Source organism: Cibotium barometz, chromosome 21, assembly GCF_041138505.1.
Source record: "Cibotium barometz isolate CiBa-2024 chromosome 21, ASM4113850v1, whole genome shotgun sequence".
NCBI classification, from domain to species: Eukaryota; Viridiplantae; Streptophyta; class Polypodiopsida; order Cyatheales; family Cibotiaceae; genus Cibotium; species Cibotium barometz.
In genome coordinates, this window is record NC_141066.1 from 21,612,702 (window position 1) to 21,632,902 (window position 20,201).

General features: G+C 47.1%; 1 protein-coding gene across 1 annotated transcript in view; it reads right to left on the reverse strand.

The window, feature by feature from the left end:
- The window catches only part of LOC147626953 (alpha-1,6-mannosyl-glycoprotein 2-beta-N-acetylglucosaminyltransferase), a 174,361-nt gene that overhangs the window by 124,063 nt on the left and 30,097 nt on the right, over nucleotides 1–20,201 (reverse strand). The window contains exons 2-4 of the mRNA XM_086815509.1: nucleotides 5,921–6,138; nucleotides 5,672–5,808; nucleotides 5,461–5,571 (exon numbers count right to left, since the gene is read on the reverse strand). Of these exons, the coding sequence (XP_086671635.1) occupies nucleotides 5,461–5,571; nucleotides 5,672–5,808; nucleotides 5,921–6,124 (452 nt within the window). The 5' untranslated portion in view covers nucleotides 6,125–6,138. The remainder of the gene's footprint in view (nucleotides 1–5,460; nucleotides 5,572–5,671; nucleotides 5,809–5,920; nucleotides 6,139–20,201) is intronic.

A 20,201-nucleotide genomic window follows, 5' to 3' on the forward strand; every position in this document is an offset into this window, starting at 1 on the left:
GACCTTACACCAGCACAGATAGCACACCGGAAGGAACAAATGCCGCGTGTGCTTGAGGCAAGGAAAGAGGGGAAATGGGCAGTATACAAATATGGCCGAGTCATCATTACAGAGAGGAGGCCCGCCTGACGGTGTGCGGCCTATGAGACCTTGCGATTCACGGTGTGGAATTGCAATGGAGCCCTTAGAACAGATGCAAGATACTTTGAGGATACTTTTAGACACAGTGATATTGCTATGTATATGGAGACCCATCAGTGTGCACAAACAAGAGGCTCCCTGACGTGCGGGGTTATAGGTGGGAATCAGTGTTCCGCCCTCAGCCACGCACAGTGGGAGGTACCAGAGGATCTGGAGGAGTGGAAATACTCTTCAAGAAGGAGCTTCGTGACAGAATACATGTGGTACATAGAGATGTAGATGCAAGGTACATGTGGATCCGAGTATGCAGAGGGGGGCTCCGCGAGCTATATGTGGCGGTGTGCTACTTTCCCCCAGCCAACTCCAGGTTGGCACCATCAAGAGAGTCGCCCTATACGCCACTATATGATGATATCATGAGGTTTGCCAGCATGGGAGACATATTACTATTGGGAGACTTTAATGCATGTACAGGCACAGAGCACACAGAGTTGTATGATACTCATGAGGCTATGTACCAGGAGATCACAGCAAAGGATGTAGGGTTGCAGAGATCAGCACAGGATCAGGGGGAGATTAGAGATTATGGCAGGCATTTTCTCACACTCGGGAGTGCACAAGGGTTGGTCATATACAATGGCCTATCGAGATGGCAAGGATCAGCTGCTCTCACTTGCTGGAACTCTAAGGGGGAGCAAGCACATTGGACTACTTGATGGGATCTCCTTCATTGATACCTGATGTGCAGGATTTCACAATTAGCAACCGATCATGCATACCTGAGTTTCACACTAGTAGGTAGATCCCCGACAGATGGGCCAGCCACTCATCTACCTAAGTACCCGAGATATCAATTTACACGTGAGACAGCTGGGGTTTACCGAGATGCAACATCTGATGGCTTCTTTGCTTTAGACCCGCATCTGGACAAGATTACGAGAGGATTGGCAGATGTACTACATGCATCCACCTCATATGTGTTTCCCTGCACTATGATCCCTTCCACCCCTTCACGCAGCACTGCCCCACAGAACAGTTGGTATGATGATGAGTGTCATGAGATGCGGGCACAATTACAACGTGAGATTGACATTGGGACTCACACACAGACAGGCCAGGATGATCTTTCGACGCCTTGTGTGGAGGAAGAAATGAGCCTACCTGGCTAAGTTAGAGGAGGAGATCTACCAACTCTTCCTGGGGAAAGACAGCAAGAGGGCATGGAAGATGTTTCAGGAAAGACAATCTGGTACTCCGATTACTACACCTGAGGCATGGCATGCTTATGCTAGAGAGCTATATGATGCACTAGGACAGCTCCCCACGCCCCCTCCACTGGGAGCTAGACCGGCTAGTAACGCCTTTTTTACTATGCGGATGGTGTTAGATGCGATAGACAAGCTACAGAATGGAAAGGCACAGGATCATGATGGGCTAGTTGGAAAGCACTTCTCATATGCGCGCGATACTTTGGCTCCGCTGATTGTACATGTGTTTAATTGTGCCATTTGTGAGAATTTCCCAGCAAGCTGGGCAGAGCATACCATTGTACCACTCTTTAAGAGTGGGGGCCCCATGGTACCAGGCAACTACAAGAAGATCATGATTGGTCATTACTTGGCCAAACTATATGGCTCTATATTGGAGTCGGTGCTGAGCCGCTAGGCAGAGGGGCATGGTCACTGAGCACAGGGACAGGCCGGCTTCAAGAGAGGATTTACCACCTTGGATCACATACTGACACTTCAGGCAGTTATTGAAGAGGGCAGGGCACAGAAGAGAAGGATATACTGCTGCTTTGTGGACTTACACAAAGCCTTCGATACCGTACCACATGCCAGGCTTATGCACAGATTGCATGACATTGAGGTGAAACAAGGATGCCCGCTATCACCCACCCATCTTGTTATATGCAGATGATATTGTTCTAATCTCAGACTCTCCGGAGGGATTACAGAGACATTTGGATGCATTATAGGCATTCTGTGTGGATAGAGATCTGACAGTGAACCTTGGGAAAACCAAGGTTATGGTGTTTAACACCACATAGGCATGGGTGATGAGATCAGAGCATCAGTTCACTTTCCGTGGGGAGCCGGTTGAGTACATCAGCCTTCAAGTCATATGTCTATTTGGGAGTTACTTTCACAGGACTGCGTTTCTCCCTGACGGAGGCAGCAGCAGCTAGATTAGCTGGAGGGCATGCAGCCTTGGGGGCACTTGAGAGGCAGTGTGCACACATACACTTTCAAGAGCCGCACACCAAATTGTGGCTATTTGATACACTTGTCACACCGACCCTCCTATACGGAGCTCCAATTTGCGGGGGCAGCATACATCACAAATCTCAAAGAGGGCCAGATGAGGGATGGAGGCATATGGAGAGACCACTGATTATGATGATTGCCCGCATGATTCAGAGCATATCATCGGTACCACATGAGATTGTTCAGGCTGAGTTGGGTGCCGCACCAGTAGTGACCGAGGCCCTATTCTAGGCAATTACCTTTTTACAGCGGCTATGGGAGCTCCCTCAGCAAAGGTACTCTCGATTGGCATTGACCTCATCCATACAGTTCACAGAGGATGGAAATACTCATTGTTGGTATGCTCAGATGAGATCATGGTTTGACCTATATGGTTTGCAGATAGAGGCACTCCCACCCTTTCAGTACAACTTGGATTGTCCACTCTTGGATCTCACCCGCTCAGAGCAGAACCGCGTGATTAGGAAGGATATCGTCACAGAGTGGAAACAGAGAGGACATGGACCTTAGGCACGAAAATGGCTCATTACAAGAGCCATTTTTGCACCTCTCACCAGATGGTTTTATCACCCGTCCGGCGTACATGGATGTACACCTATCACATGGGATACGTTGTGCCATTGGACAGATCCGGACCTCATCACACCAGCTGCGGATTGAGACAAGGCGATATCTGCTTCAGATCTCGGATGACCGCATTTGTCAGCTATGCTACCAAGAGGCAGAGTCAGAGGAGCACTACATTTGCCAATGTACAGTCTATTATGAGATCCGAGGGAGATATCACTGTCTCTTCCGAGAAGGTTTTGGGCCGTTATGCAGGGTCATGGAGTTTGAGGACAGAGATGCCTCGGATTTTTCCACTTGAGCTCAGGAGACACAGAGAGACCGAGCCATGATGTACCTAGACAGAGAATCCTGACAGATTTCTTCAGCACCAACACCAGCAATCCAGCCCACACACCTCCTGATACCTCGTCCATCGGGCCATCAGGACACCAGCCATGCTCCCGAGGAGTCACTTGATAGAGCAATCGTCTTATGGCGTGCTCGTCAGCCACGCCCACCTGGATCCTAACCACGGCATCCTCACCATCAACAGATCGGAGCCATTATTGCTCGGCATCAGAGGTGCCTACCTCGCTTCTATAACCTCTCCATTCTAGACAGCCCCATGGCGAAGATATTTGATCTGAGGAGAGGGCAGAACTTCAACTAATCAGCATACATGGATCTACTTGATATACATTTTCCAGTATTTTCTACTCAATATCATCTAGGAGTCTTACTTACAGTTCTTATAACTATAAGATAGTCAGTTTATTGTACTTTTCAGTTTCATTTGGTTGTTCTCTTTGATGAGACACCACTTCAAATGTACTCTCAGTTTTGGTCTCATGGGCCATCATAGCCTCTTAGAGACGTTAATATTTCATTTCTCCCCACTGACTGACTGAGAACAAAAGATGCCCGACTAACTCTCTCTCGGTGGCGGACATGTTGAAGAAAAACCCGACGTTCTCTCTCCCTACAGCCGACGTGCTAAAGCCAGACCCAGTTGTCTCTCTTTCTTTGGTGATCTGTTCTACACAGTCGTACCAGCCTTGTACATTCCGTACATGACCCCAAACAGCTTGTATCAGATCTGTACCAGCCTGTAGGTTGTACCGTACAACTCCATGTGGGATGGCAGTCGACTCATACAGCAACAGCAGGTTTTTCTGCTCTTGTTTAACAAGATTTTGCACAAATCAAATCTATCTATTTTGTTTTGCAGAATTTCTATTGCAAATGTTTGTTCTTCTCTCTTTCTTTTGGGATTCTGTGAGATCCTATTTCCCTGAGCTTGCCCTGTGAAACCGGCCTCTGGTAGAAACCAAAGTGCGGTAGACTAGCAGTCACCCTTCCACTTGTAGTCCAAATAAGAAACAAAATAAACTGGAGCTAGAGTGCCCCAAAACTGAAATAAAATCGACACCTGTTGACCCCAAAGCTCCTTTCGGTATTTCTTTATTCAAATTCAAAGAGATGTAAACCTGAGTACAACAAAACCAGCCAGGAGAATACACCTGTATGTCCAATCTGGCAGCCCACAAGACCTCTTAGCACAGAGGATTCACACACAGATCCGTGTTCCACAAAAGCAACACTCTGTGCTTCCCTCTGATCAACCAAGACAATTCAGCCGGGCAGCCTTGAGCACACATCTGGCATATCCCATGAACATGGTTTCACAACTCAGCACAAACATACAGCCACTGTCCAGTCTCTGTTTCCACCCTTTCAATCTGCCATACCCCTCCTCTCACAAGGGGCCAGATAACACAACTCTGCAGGCAGACATAAGGGCACTCCAAATATGAATCATTTAATATTTATTTTGCTCAGCAACCACCATGCCCACACTTGTGCTGTTCCATTTTCACAGGGTCATGACACCCTGACCGTGCTCTCAAGCTTTGAGAGCTAGTGAAGGTCAGTGGGCTTGGGAAATTGGGAGCAAAGCTTTCATTGGGAGTACCAAGTTTCCTCCCTCCGTGGTGAATCACCTTGCCAAGTGTTAGTACGGGCATGCCTGTTGGTGTACGGTCCCGGAAGACTGGTGCGGGTGCCTAGCCCAGTGAAGGTGGGAGACTACTTGTGACACGGTCTTCATTAACAAATCGTTCTTCACCGACAACATTTATGGTATTTGATCCATTTGTATTCACTCCACGAATGGAGGAATCTGGCTCATAAGCCCGTGAAACTTGTAATCATCAAATACTCTAAGAAATACAATTTGTATTGAGGGGGGAGGGCATATCTCACTCTACACAAGATCATCTGTTGATCACATGTACTACCAGATGTTTTTTCTTTCAGTTTTCCATGGCTTAGTATATCCATGGTACCATTGTATTACTTTGGGTCTCATAGGCCCTTGGGGTCTTCCGTAGATGTTAATATAACTTTCTTTCTTTCTTTCACACACACACACACACCGAGTAGATATCAGTGTACGATATCCCTTGGTAAAAAAACTTGTTCAAACCGAACATACTCAACATACCCATGATGTAAGGCCACTCTTCCACATGGCAATTCTAAAGGAACCAATGCATCAGGTACACCAAGCATTGGCACAACACGTCGTATGGTAACAGATTTCCCAACTTCAAGTCTGCAATCATCATATTTCAAAAACCTAGCAATCACCTTGTGCAAGATCATCCTTCAAAAACTGGACTACAAACGTACACATTATTAACATGTGATCTTACACATGGGAAGAGTCGGAGCAGAGATTGCTGCAGTTTATTTGAACATACCCAGCTACTCCCCCACCTGCCCAAGTTACTTTCGGCCGCAGGGCAAGCTGTGTACTCTCTTTCTCATTTCTTGCAGCAAGCATGGCAATCTAGAAACACAATGCAATCACAGCCCACATTAGTCATAAAAATTTGTTGGAGTTTGATAATCTAATATGAGAAAATAATTTGAGAAAAAGAGGATAGAAAAAGGAGGTGAACATGCTCAAGTGGCCGTGGTTGCTCTTGATGCCCAACATTTGCCGTGCTTGGCATGGACCAGATGTGAAGCAAATCTGAAGTTGACTGCTGCCTGCTGTTCCCATCGATCATTTTCAAACTAGCATCATTCCAGCCATAGCCAGTCCCACCACCAGCTACACCCTCCACGGGAGGTGGAGAAAAGTAATCAGAATTGTTTTGCATGATTCCTTTTGAGTCTGCAGAGAAAGGCAGCACCATGGAATATTAGATACCCGATAACCTACTAATCTTCTTTAAATTCTTGTGCTGAGCTGAAGAGCCACATGTGATACCAAGCAGCCCCCCCTTTCTAGCCAGGGCATTTGAGAATCTTTTTGGGCAGCCAAGATAGCTGTATACATGCACCCAAGAGCAGACAGGTTGGACGGACAGGTCAGCGTTCTTCTGGGTGGGGCCACACATGTCAACTGAATAGGGGAAAAGCAGGTCAAGTATAGTTGGACTTTATAGGCTGATTGTGTTCATAAATCCTTCTCTCAGTACCAGTGGAGTTCTTCAGCACGCAGAGCAATTCTCCTGGGCTTGGAGAGCTGATTCTGATCTGCAGCAGCAAGCATTGGACTGAGTACTTAAATTGGTAGTTGTGCTTAACTGTACATATCCCACCAGTCGAGCGCGGTGGTGAGCTTGTCTTCTTTGTTATACTGCTTGTTAGAGTAGCGCCCCTTAGAATGAGTGGTGCAAAAAGGTGGGGTTTGGAAAGAGCACTTTTTGGATTTTCATGACAGATCACTGGTTACTAGCTTTTTGTCATGGACAAGGAGGCAGCAATTTCCCACTTGATGGGAAGTATAAGAAGCACATGCAAGCCTATCTAGATGTGCAAGTGTCTGCTTTGGCAGCCATAAATGCATAACTCGATGGCCAATGAGGTGATAGCTCAAGTGGTGAAGGTGTTTGCCTAGGACCAAGAGGTCCTGGGTTTAAAATCCTCCTTGGTGCTTCCTCAGCAGCATCGCCTATGGGTGGATAAATAAGCGCCTACGGGCGGTGAAAATTTGGTTAACTATCGGAGGATCTTGGGCCAAAGGCCAGTTGGAAAAAAAAAATGCATATCTCGATGCGTCCGTCTAGGGCAGGCTAGTCATCCCTAGCAACAGACGAGAAAGCGTTGTCACCACCCTTGAACTGTTGAAGCTACAAGTGGATAAGCACAGTTCTAGGTCACCCTTGAACCGTTTAAGCCATGAGCAGATAAGCACAGTTCTAGTGCGGGAGTGTCACCCCACACCAAGCAACTGACACTACCAAGTAGGTCTTCAACGCTGGGGATTACAAAGGATTCTTCCGAGCCAACAAAGGAGTTGGCTGGAGACTCTTCGCTTTCTTTTTCGCCACCAAACAGGCACCACATGAAAATATATCAACGGAAATTTGTTCACCACCAAAAGCCGTGCTAAAGGATGAGGTTTCACACTAGGCAGCTTTGTTAGTACTTAATCAGAGAGAGAGAGAGACCGGAGAATTTTCTTCAGTGGATTGCAGGGCATACTATTTGGAGTATGTTCCACAAGAGGTGACCATAGGGAGGACAAAACAATGGCCCCCAGCACGCAGGGAGATGTTCATCTGAGCATACGGGTGGCCAGAGGTTCTAGGGGTCGCAGGTTTTATGCAGCAATTCTGAGGACACCTGCGTTTCCATTTGATTCATTCATTGGCAGGCATATGTGGGCTTTGGAAAGCCAAGGTTAGTGGTCCATATGTGGAGTTTCATAGGTAAGTTAGACTTTTGTTCGAGAGTATTCTCACTAGGAGACCATCTTGCCATATCTTGTACAGAAGGATGCCCTTGAAAAGTTAGAACTACTTCAAGAATTGTTGGTTTAGAGGGTGTGTGATCAAGAGATTCATCAAGAGATCTCTTTGCGGATTTTGTTGCTCACAAGGCCCAGCGAGATTGTTAGCCCGAGGAGACCAGCCATTAAGCAGTTTTCAAAGCTCAGGCTAGTCAATACCTTGTAGACAATTTGACTAGAATTTGTCTCATTTGGATACCGGATAGCTCAGGACAGCTGTAATTTTAGTAAGGGAGCGTGTGATATATCTATTACCCCTACCCATCTGGTTGACCACACTGCTAGGGCTTTGGGCATTGTTTTGGGCAACCACGATAGCTATATACAGGCGCCCAGATGTGGACAAGTTGGGTGGACAGAACGTTCTTGTGGGTGGCCACACATGTAAACTGGATGGAGGAAAGCAAGTCAAGCATGGTTGGGCACAGGCCGACCAACCCCCTATTACAAGCTGAATGGGTTCATCAATCCTGTGTAAACTGGATGGAGGAAAGCAAGTCAAGTATGGTTGGGCACAAGCCGACCAACCCCCTAGTACAACCTGTGAATGGGTTCATCAATCTTGAACTTAGTATTTACAGAGTTCTTTAGCAAACGCAGTGATATCTTAGGAGCTTGGAGAGCTGGTTTTCATCTTGAGCAGCACAAGTACTTGTTCCTGACAGCAACCAGTGGCTGAGATCAGGGGAGGTCTATTCAAGTATCATTTTGTACTTATGAAGATTCAGCTAGGAAAACCAGAAAGAAAGAAAGAAATTTTTTTTCTCGCTTGTGTGGTTGCTTTCTAGACTCCGGTGGGCCACCCCTTCAGTCTTGACCAGTGTTTCACACACTAAGGTGTGAACGGGATTTTCCACAAAAGAAAGCTACAGCATTTTACAGTCATGGTTTGGCCTAAAAAATGGCCATACAGCATGAGCAACATGGGATTTTATTAATCAAAGTGACTTATAATATTTATAAGTCGGTGTGTTCACATATCATTAATGACGGGCTAGACATATTATTATTTTGTGCATGGACAGGTGGACAAAAGGAGGCGCCTAGATGAAACGTGGGCACCAAGCAAGGAAAAGCATAAAAGTTGATATATTTAGACAAGTTCAGTTATTTTTGGCCTAAAACTTGGAGTACAAGCCAAGGAAAGCATAAAGTTGATATTTTTGGAGTAAAACTTGGAGTACAAGCCAAGAAAAGCTAAAAAGTTGATATTTTTGGGCAAGCTCAGCTATTTTGGGCAAAAGGAAAAGTGCTACAAATATAGCTACTTGACTCTATTAAAGCAAGGTAGAGGACTGATTTTGGCAAGTCGACTTCCTTCATAGCTCCCACATGGCTGGTTGACTACCTCCATGGCTCCTATACAGGGCTAGCCGACTTGCTCCAGAGATGCTACAGGGCTGGTCGACTGCAGTCTTCTCTCTCCTCCCATGCACAGAAGCTGGCCGACTACAATATTCTCTCCCCCCTCTTTTGCGCTGGCTGTACAGCAGCTATTGATGTTGTGTCTCTCTTGCGTTGGCCGTAGAGGGCACAGCAGCTTGTACAGCTCTCTTTCTCTCTTTTTGTGCAAGTGGTTGTACAGGTTTCATACACGTGAGAAACGGGCTGGTTTGAGGCCTGTTTTGGACCTGTTTTTGGAGCTGTTTATGGACTGTTTGAGGGGCTGATCTGAGAGCTCCTCTGAGGCTGATTTATGGCTCAGTTTTGGAGCTGATTTGGCATGGAATTCGGGGCTGTTTTGGGCTCCGAACCAAGTTGTTTTATGGACAGTTTAAGGGCTGTTTTATGGACAGTCTATGAGCTGATTATGAGCTGATTATGGGACTGTTTTGAGACAGTTTATAGGATGGCTTTTGGAGCTATGTTTGTATCTTGGCTCTAGACTGAGATATCAGCAAGAGATGTGATGTTGCCTTGTGGAAAATCCGGTGCTGTATTGTCACGTGCATCCCGCACTTAGATGCCACGTAGACATCTCTGTACATAAGGTGCAGGACCTGGGGTGGAAAACTAGTCCCATGTGAACCTAGTCCGGGACGAGTCAGCCACAGTTCCACTCCAATCGTCCAAGGTCAGGTGTGCATTGTCCTGCACATGAAACAGTGCTAGTCCGCGCTGTGAGTCTCCCTCTGGAATGATGTCAACGGTTCTATGTATCTAGTATAATACTGGATGCCAGACCTTTGTGTAGACATGTAGGTTTGCATGTAGAATAGGGGCCAGCCCATAGGGCTACCCCAGAACCAAGCCTAAGGCTCATGTAGTGGGCATGGGGAGGTTTAGAGCCAACCCAAGGGGCCAAGAGTGCCCCATGTTGTGCCCACTTGCCCTAGTTTGGGCAGGAAGGGCTGTAGGCCAGCCCTAGGGCCTCTGGACAGGCAGCCAACAGGGCATCCAGCCCTTAAAGGCCTGTCGGCCAGGTGTGGGGCAGCCCACACAGGCTGCCCAACAGCCAAAGGCAGATGTGCATGCTGGCCAGCCAGCAAGCCAGATCTGAATGTGCAGGGTTTTTTTCAGCATTAAATATTATTTTATGCAGTCGTGAGGCTTTATTAGTCAGCCGCTTGGATTTATACTAGCCGACCAGCACACTGAAGGGGTATAAATACCCATGGCATAATTCAGTCCTAGTTATCTCATACTTCACAAAGTGCTGCAGCTACTCAAGGGCCAGGACAGCCAAGGGAGAAGCTAATGCAAGGGTGAAGATTTGAAGGTCAAGGGCAGAGATCTATCTCAACCAAAAACACGTTCAGTCAAGGGCAGAGATCTATCTCAACCAAAACACGTTCAGTCAGTCTTTTATTTCCAGATTTTGCATCATTCTAATAAAAGCAAATACACCATTCGAGGTGGAGGCCCTACAGAGGGTATTCGAGACCCAATACTGTGTCCTCTTCTCCCTCTCTCTCTCTCTCTCTTTTTCTGCACATCTACATTCAGTTTTGTGCGTTAATTTCGTCGCGACAAGTGTACTGATTTCTGAGCATTGAAGTTACCGATCCCCCTGAAGCTTCCGCATGTTACAATGGTATCAGAGCCTACGTCAAGTGTAAAGATTCAGCAAGAAACCAGAAATTTTTTCTCGCTCGTGTGGTTGGTTTTCAGACTTTGGTGGACCACCCCTTTCGGAGTGACTCCTGTCCCTCGAAGGACGGTTGGTTTTCAGCCTCCGGAAGTCTCCCACACACATAGTGGATAGTCAAATTGCGCTCCAGAAAGGAGGTGCATTTTCCTGCTATGGCGAGCTTCGACAACGAGAGAGACCAAGAACCTTGGGACCAAAGTGCACCAGGCAGCCCAGCTAGGGCATCAGGCATGAGAGTTAAAGAGATGTTCCAACAGATGATGCGAGCAATCACGACCAGCGTAGCAAGTTGGAAGAGCAGTAGGCGCAGATTCTGGCTCTGGAAGAGCACGCCCGTTCGCCAACTCCGCGTTTTCCGTCTCCTCCTGCCTCTCCTTCCGTATCCCAGATTCCAGATCCTCTACACATGGACCCTTTGGAAGGGTCACGACCGCAACCGAGTTCGATGCTTGAGTTCAAAAGCGTGCATTGGAGATCCAACTACATGAAGACGAAGCCATGCGACTCGTGTGGAACATGAGCGTTACCTTACGGCTTTGGACGCAAGATTGACACCAGCAGCTTCCTCAAATCATTTTTCCAAGAAAATGAATTTCAGTAAGTATAATGGTAAACTCGACCCCACAACTCTTTATTCATGGTTACATCAATTTGAAGCTTACTTTGCTGCAGTTAGAAAGAATGATACTGACAGAGTGATCTTAGCCAATTGTTGGTACTTGAAAGGTGAGGCCATTCCTTGGTGGACCCAATGGGCTCATGCCCACACTAGATTAGGAATGGCAGCTTATGTTTGGGATGAGTTTGTCCGCGACCTTAAGCAGTGATTTCTACCGCCCCATTACCTTGAGCGACTCGAAGACGAGTTTAGGGGAGCGCATCGAAACACGCAACCAGTACTTCAGTTTGCCAACAGAATTTCGAACTTATGTTTGCAATTAGGCTTATCTGATACGAACAGGAAAGGGCAATTCCTGTATGACCTAGACACAAATCCAGTGGGAGGTGCGTATGTTTAGGCCAACCACCTTCAAAGACGCACTCTCGCTTGCGCAGAGTGCTGAAATGAAGCACAATGATGGCAAGCCCAAGACTTCCCAGCCGGCTACTCCCAAGGTTACCACCTCCGGGGGAAAAGGCGAAAACCAAACGGAGTCTTTCCCAGAAGAGAGCACGGGAGCCTCTGGCTCCAAGAACTCAACCAATGCGCCCAAGCTTACTCCAGACCAGAAAGCAGAGGCAGGCAAGACACGTGGCAAATTGAGTGCTGAGGAGATTGCTCGGTACAAGAAGGAGGGTAGGTGTTTCTTTTGTCATACAAAAGGTCACACTTCTCGAGAGTGTCCTAAGAAGACTACCGCTCCAAAGACTGGCACCTCAGCCTCCACAGCTTCCATGGTGAGCCCAGCTCCCACACAGACCCTAGTGGTTGTCCCTGGTTCTTCAAATCCTAATGCTTCAGTTGGAGCAATCATTAGCCGAGAGCTCGAAGATAAGCAGAAGGGCGCCCATGACCACAAGTATAAGCGCAACGAATTGCTCAAGACCTTTGGCTACATAGGTGGCTAGAGAGTCGTCGTCTTGTTTGATAGCGGCAACACGGAGGACGTGGTCACGGAACAGGCCGCTCGGCGTGCCCGTTTCGTCCTCTAACTTCGGTGCACAAGCAAGTTGAGGGTTTTATAGCACAGGCATGACAACGAGCGTAAGTATGAAGCTCTAGGTGCTAAATTAGTTATTCAAAGCATAGAGTTTGTGCGTGATTTTATGGTTGCCCCCTCTTGTAGGAGCACACATAATATTGGGCATTCAGTGGTTTTACAAGTTCCTTCCTGATGTCAAGTGGGACAAGCACACTTTCCAGATTAGTCGGAATGTGTCAAACACCCCAGTGACCATGTTCTGGCGTGTGAACAGGTGGTAAGTATTGGCCTTTTCAAACGTAAAATCCATGAAGTAATGTGAACTTTAATGTTTATAGGGTTGGATGTTCACACACATTTAAAATAATGACCGGACACTTTCTAGTGTGGGTGCCCAAGAGCTAACCTTTGAATAAGATTTAATAATAATTAAAGCATGTATTGCATGGGAAACAATGATGACAACACGTGGGTGGTTGATCGAAGGGGGCGCCCATTGTATTGGAGAAGTGGACTGGATTCAGAAACCAGCCGGCTGCCCCTTGTACTGGCCTGTATGCAGTCCTTGTACCCGCCTCACAACTCTGTTGTACTTGCCTACAGCTGCTGAGTTGTACCCGCCTACAACTGCTGTGCTGAATTGCACCCGCCTGCAAGTATGGTGCTTGCCTACAGCTCCTGTCACATGTGATTGCTGCTGCCTTGTACACACTTCCATTCAGCTGCTTGGTTGCTGCTGTTTGATCCCGCCTACAGCAACACTGTAACTGCTGCGCTTGAACCTATCGACTACTGCATCAGCACCCATATCCAACCCTGTTGTTGGCCACTGCATCAACATCACCTGGTTGCTGCATCAGAATAGGCTTGTGGCTGCTTTTGTACCCATCATTGGATTGCTTCTACTGTACCTGATGGCTGCCACACTTGTACCGGCTGGCTGCCTTGTTTGCACCCATTAGGAGTACAACAAAAAGGGAATGATCTACTCTGCTGAGATTTGAATTAAAACCATTGCCAGATATTTGTTTCTATATTTTCTTTTAAATTCAGATAAAATTAAAGTTAAATGTTGTTTTTACAAGCTTTGCCAGGCAAGCTTCACCCCCAGCTGCCTTCACCATGGAAGGCCACCGAGATAGTGATTTTTTCCATGATTTCCCTGACCGCGCCCTTACCATTAGAGGAGCCAATGAAGGTCATGTGGGTATGAGGAAAAACAAGGAGAAAAGCTAACCTGGGAGCACCAGGTATTTCTCTCTCCGCGGTGCTTCACCTTGCCAGGCGTTAGTACGAGCGTGCCTGTTGATGCACGGTCCCGGAAGACCAGTGAGGGCAGGTGTTCACCCGGTGAAGGTGGGAGACTGCCTGTGATTTGGTCTACTATGACAGCTGATTCTTCATCGACAAAATCTTATTGTATTTCAGTTGTTCTCACTCCATGTTATGGAGGAATCTGGCCATGAGGCCCGTGAACACTTGTACATATAAATACTCCAAGAAATACAAACTGTATTGAGGGGGGGGGGGGGGGGGGGGGGGGAGGAGGCCTTTCCAGCCCCAGTGTTGGTGTCAAGTGTTCTTGGTCATTTTTCAGTTTTAATGTTGTTAATAATGTCCATTGTTGGTATGAGTTTTCTAGTCTGGAGTAAGCTTGGGCGCATTGGTCGAGTTCTTGGAGCCAAAAGCTCTCGTGCTCTGTCCTGGCCTTTTCCCCAGAGGTGGGTGCCTTGGGAGTGGAAGGCTGGGAAGTCTTGGGATTTCCGCCATTGTACTTCATTTCAGCACTCTGCGCAAACGAGCGTGCCTTGCGTACAGTGCATCCTCTGAAACCGGCCTTCAGAAACTTGACGGGCGGTGAGCACACTTAATCACACTTAAAACTCTTTATGAACTGGAATAATAATCTTGGAGGAAGAAGAAAAAGAATAAGTGGAGCTAGAGTGCTCCTGCACAAAAGACCAAATGGCCCCAAAGCGTGGCGCCCCCGCAAGTATTTATTTATCACTTGAAGTCGGCATAGCCCTTGTACAATTCCCGAGAAGATTCCTCCTTGCTTCACATGGAGGAGATCTCCTTGAACTTTCACCCAGTTTATGTTGTGGGATACAAGAGCCTTGGCCCTCTATTTATACAAATTTTGGGGTGAAAATCATAGCTTTTCCCCCTTTTAAAAAAAACACTACTACAAGTGCTTTTCCAAAAAAAAAAAAAAAAACCTTTCTAATAGCTTTTCCTCTTTTTTTATATTAAAAAAATAAAAATATAAAATAAACGTGGCGCTTTAGCGTTTTCTTCTTTTTTGAAAACTGGGCTGCCCGGCACTTTTCTCCATCGCACTTTTCCTTGCGTGTTTTGCTGCTGCCCGTTTGCCCATCGCTTCGCCTCTCTTTCTCTTGCTTGTGAGCGCATGCCTGCCTACGTGGCAGTGCCCGTACCTATGCAGCCAACCGTCTACATGGCAGCGCCTGCAGCCAGTCGACTCACCTGCAACTAACCACACGTGCGCCTGTGCCTGCCACGTCAGTGCTTGCATACGTGCGCCACATCAGCTGCAATCCAGCCTCAAAACAGCCAGTCGTACTTGCACACGTGTCAGCTGCTGTCACGTCACCTGTTGGCTACATACTGGCTGTGCTTGCAGGGCTGACTCACACATTGCCTCACTTGTTGCTCCTGCAACAAGGTAAGAGAAAAACGCATATATATGCCCATGAACATGCACACATATGTACACACACACACACACACCAAACATGTATCTGCATCCACACATGTGTACAAACTTACACATGCATATACAGGATTAACAAGAAAAAGAGGTAAAATACTCAGTCCTGTAACATCCTCCAAGGTGGTTGGCCTAAACATACACACTTTTCCCACTGGATTTGCGAGTCAAGGCCATAAAGGAACTGCCCTTTCTTGTCCTTGTTAGATATGCCCAATTGCAAATATAAGTTTGAAATTTTATTGGCAAATTGAAGGACTGGTTGCGCGTTTTGACGTGTCCCCCTGAACTCATCTTTGAGTCGCTCAAGATAATAGGGTGGTAGAAACCGCCGCTTAAGATCAAGGACAAACTTGTCCTAGACATAAGCTGCCAAACCTAATTTGGTATGGGCATGAGCCCACTAGATCCACCATGGAATGGCCTCACCTTTCAAATACCAACTAGCCAAGATCACTCTGTCAGTATCATTCTTTCCAAGTGCAGCAAAATAAGCTTCAAATTGATGCAACCAAGAATAAAGGAATGGCCTCACCTTTCAAATACCAACTAGCCAAGATCTCTCAGTCAGGATCATTCTTTCTAAGTGCAGCAAAATAAGCTTCAAATTGATGAAACCAAGAATAAAGGGTTGTGGGGTCAAGTTTACCATTATACTTACTGAAGTTCCTCCTCTCAAGAGGATGACTCGAGGAAGCCGTTGGTGTCGGTCTTGTATCTGAAGCCGCAAGAAATCTTTCGTGCTCCATGCGTTGCCTGGCGTCTTCTTGTGTAGCAACATGGCACGGTCTTCTATCAATGGCATCTTTGTTGCTCGCATCTACAACTCGAGGGTTGAACTCAACTGCGGTCATAACTCCTTAGAAATGTTATTTGGTAGAGGATTTGCTATCGGGATGTGGGAAAGAGAAGGACAGAGAGGAGGAGATGGAGAAAAAGGGGCTGGAAAACGGGTTCTTTCCTCCAGATCCAAGATCTGCGCCTTTTGCTCTTCCAATTTGGTGCTTTGGTCTACGATTGCTCGCATCATCGTCTAGAACATGTCATGCACACTCATGTCTGCCGCCCTCGAAGGACGAAGTTCATTGGTCTCTCTCTTTGTCGAAGCTCGCCATAGCGGGAAAATGCACTTCCTTACCGGAAGCCAATCTAACCATCCACTATGCGTGTGGGAGACTTTCTGGACGCTTTCGGAGGCTAAAAACCAACTTGTGCTCCTAGGGTCGGAATGCTCTGCTGGAGAGTTCCACTGGCACAAGCAAGACCCTGTGCTTGCTATGTGCTACCCTGGCTTGGAGAGAGAGCCTCGGGCAAAACATTTGCACAGGACTTTGTGGTTGCCTGGCATTGCACTCCGATTTTACCTGCAGGTGCTTTTTACAGCATATTTGGTTGCATCTCTCTTGGAAGAGATTTCAGCAAATGGCTGGAAATACGACTGATATATTCGGGGGAGTCACACCGAAAGGAGTGGTCCTCTTGAGTCTAGAAACGAAAAGAATTTTCTTTCTTTTTTTCTGGTTTTCTGGCTGCTTGAAGAAGGTTTTGATACCAATGTAACATGCAGGAGCTTGGAAGAGTCGGTAACTTCAATGTTCAGAAATTCAGCGATTGTTTGCAACAAAGATAACGCACAACATAGAGAGAGATGTGCAGAAATAGAGAGAGAGAGAGAGAGAGAGAGAGAGAGAGAGAGGGAAAGGGAGTCGGACAAAGTATTGGGTCCCGAATATACCATGTAGGGCCCTCACCACGAATCGTGTATTTGCTTTATTAGAATGATGTGTACAATAATGCAAATCTGTAGATCAGAAGATCTGCTCGACCTGCACTCTTCACCTTGGCTGTAGAAGTCCCCTTGGCTGTAGCACTCCCCTTGGCTGTCCTGCTGGCCCTTGGACTGCAACAACCCTTTGTGAAGTATGAGGTGAATGATTGGATTTATGCTCTACCTATTTATAGGTTTGAACTAAGCCGGTCGGCTGGCCCAAACAGGGGTCGGCATGTTCTGTTTTTCTCCACGACTTGGTCCTTATGCACATAAATGATGCACTTTTCATACTGGCTGTTGGCTGCCCTTCTGATGTGTTCTGGCCACCTTGTGGGTTGCTATCAAGGCCTGCGCAGGCTGTTGCGAAGCCCCTATGCTTGACCGCCTGGTTGGGCAAGGCCCCTAAAGCCTGTCGACTGCCTGGCCAAGCCCCTTGGGCTGGCCAACAGCCTGCCCAACCCTTCATTGGACTGGTGGGCAAAGCCTGTTAGACATCATCCCCTACTTGCTGGCTTCCTATTTGGTGTCCTATTTTAGCCTCTAGGGCTAACCATGTTAGTCAAAGGGGCTGGTCACCCCTCACATATATTTTACCCATATTTATTCCCCATTTTATGGTCCTGGGTATTTTCCCAGTCGTGGAGATCTTATCTCCAGTCGGTTGCCTTCATGTAGGCATATATATAGCCGGCATGCCTCCCTCATATCTTTATTGCTTGCCTAGCTTGTCTAGCTGCTGCAGTCCCTCACATACGAGGTTCTCCCCTTTTGCTCGGGACATGTATTCCTTTTGGTGATGATATTGAGAGCAGGTTCTCACCAGTGTTTCCTCTCCATCTCTCTCTCTCTCTCTCTCTCTCTCTCTCTCTCTCTCTCTCTCTCTCTCTCGTGTTTCCACTTTCCCTTCTTCCGCTGCACATTCTATCATGGTATCAGAGCGCCGGTGATTGTCAGCGTTGGATGCTCCCTCCTCTTACCTCTTGATTTCTGCGTTTTTCTGCCTATGGACAGATCTGCGTTTTTGTTCATGCATTGAAGCTTGCGTTCCAGTTCTTCAAGGGATGATTCATCCCCACTTCAGTGGGCTGCAGTCCCTCTTCATCAGGGCGTCAGTTGGCAGCCTCTAGGCAGCCTGACAGGGGCCTTTTTTTTCAAGACAGCATACCTGCCCTTCTAGTGGCACCTTCCAGGGTTCTCAGGCAAATTTTTTTTCAGGTCTGGGCAGCAACATTGCTGTCCCAACAGGCTGCGTTTTTTGGCCTGTTTGGGCTTGCCCACGCCTTGTTCTTGGAGCTCTCTGGGCTCCCCTTTTGCCTATCCCTTCTAGTTATCTTGTGCCATCTCTCCCCCCACCCCCCCCCCTTATTGTACTTGTTCTCTGCAGCAGTTCTTGATCTGAGGCTTCAGCGTGTCCATATTCAGCCTATTCTACAGCCCCTTTTACCTCTGCGTTTTCAGATTTGCAGCCGGTTGCTGCGTTTTTCTGAACCGATCTTGCTAGTAGCTCTACCTTCACCTGGGCTTCATCTATTGGACCCGAAGGTACCTTCTCTTCAGCGTTTTTCCTCATAGGAGGTGTGGACACTGGTTGACCTGAATTTTCAAGTTTGTAGCCCTGCGTTTTCTTCTCCAGTGGACACAGATCACTTGCAAAGGGGGTTTCTTGTTTAGATTATGGCTTTGGAGGCAGTTTGGTACTTGAGGAGGATTCTGAATTCTATACCTGTGTTTTGTTCCTGGCCTACACGGTTTCCCGGTTTCTACATGTTCCTTGCCTTCTGTTGGCGGTGGAGTGCTATTTTTTGCTAGATAGCAGTGTTTTGGCTGCGTTTTGCTTCCCACAGGAGTTTTCTACACTCAGAGGGGGCCTATCTCCAGCTACTTCACTTGAGGATCAGTTTCGGGAGCTGTTTTGTATCTGTGGAGACTTTCTTCTGTGACAGGAGTTTACAGATTTTGGAGGAGAGCAGTGATCTTTTCAGAGATTCTGAGCAGAGTTTATTTTGTCCGAGCCTGTGTTCTTTGCAGTGTTTGCAGTACAAGGAGGGTGTTTTGCCCTTTGAGGTGTGATCCTTTCACATGGATCATTTATTTGTTGCTGATTCTTGGGATCTAATTCTACTTCTGGAACAGTCTTCTTCTATCTGTGATGCTTTTGAGGACTTTGTTACCACTGCAATTTATATTCCTGCTTCCCTTCCTCATTGTGAGGAGTCTACCTCTGCCTCTCTTTGTGATGCTTCTGAGGATGCCCCTCCCCTTGCCAGTTCTGCAAGCTTGTTGTTTTGGAGGATGGTTTTTGGGACCCAGTGGGATGCTTTGGATCTGTGGTTGCTAACCGTGTCTGGGGCACAATGGTACTTCCATAGTTTTTTGGATTTGGATCAGAATTAGATTGGGCTTATACCAGTCCGACGACATCAGTTTTCAAAGGGGGATGTGCAGTCCTTTCATCTTGCGATGCCCACCTCAGTGGTGTGTACTTATGTACAGCATTGGGCAACTCATGGTATTGAGTTTGAGCAAATGGACCCCATCTTTTCTACCGAGTCTTTACATCTTGCGATGCCGACCTTTTCAGAGGATCCTTTTGTACAGCATTTGGCTACTCTAAGTACAGAGTTGGAGCAGATTGACTCTATTTCTTTTGAGGGTTCCAGTGAGGAGCAGTTTGCTTCTCCTAGGATTGGTTATATACAGGATCTGATCTTGGTTGGTTATGAGGCTTTTCATACCTTCTCCGGGTTGGATACACGACATTCGACTTCGGGGAGTGTTCTTAGACTTGGGTTTGGAACTATTATTTGGAGCAGCTCGTCGCAGCCTATATGGTTGTTTTCTTCCAAAGGAGCGGTGTACCTAGCAGCTTGTTCTGTTGCTTTTGTAGCTGAGTTGCTGAGGAGATTGCTTGTGGAGCTTTCTTGGTGCCTGTTTCTGCAGTCTTTCATCTTTGATCGAGGACGGCATCTCTGGTTTCTTGGAGTTCACTCAACATCCGGTACTGAGAGGGGGTGTTAGACATCATCCCCTACTTGCTAGCTTCCTATTTGGTGTCCTATTTTAGCCTCTAGGGCTGACCATGTTAGTCAAAGGGGCTGGTCACCCCTCACCATAAATCTTGCCGAAGGACTCTGTTCCTCTCACTGTGAGAGAGCTGGATGTGTGGTGCATGTATATCATACTGGAAAGGTGGCAGGTGATCTA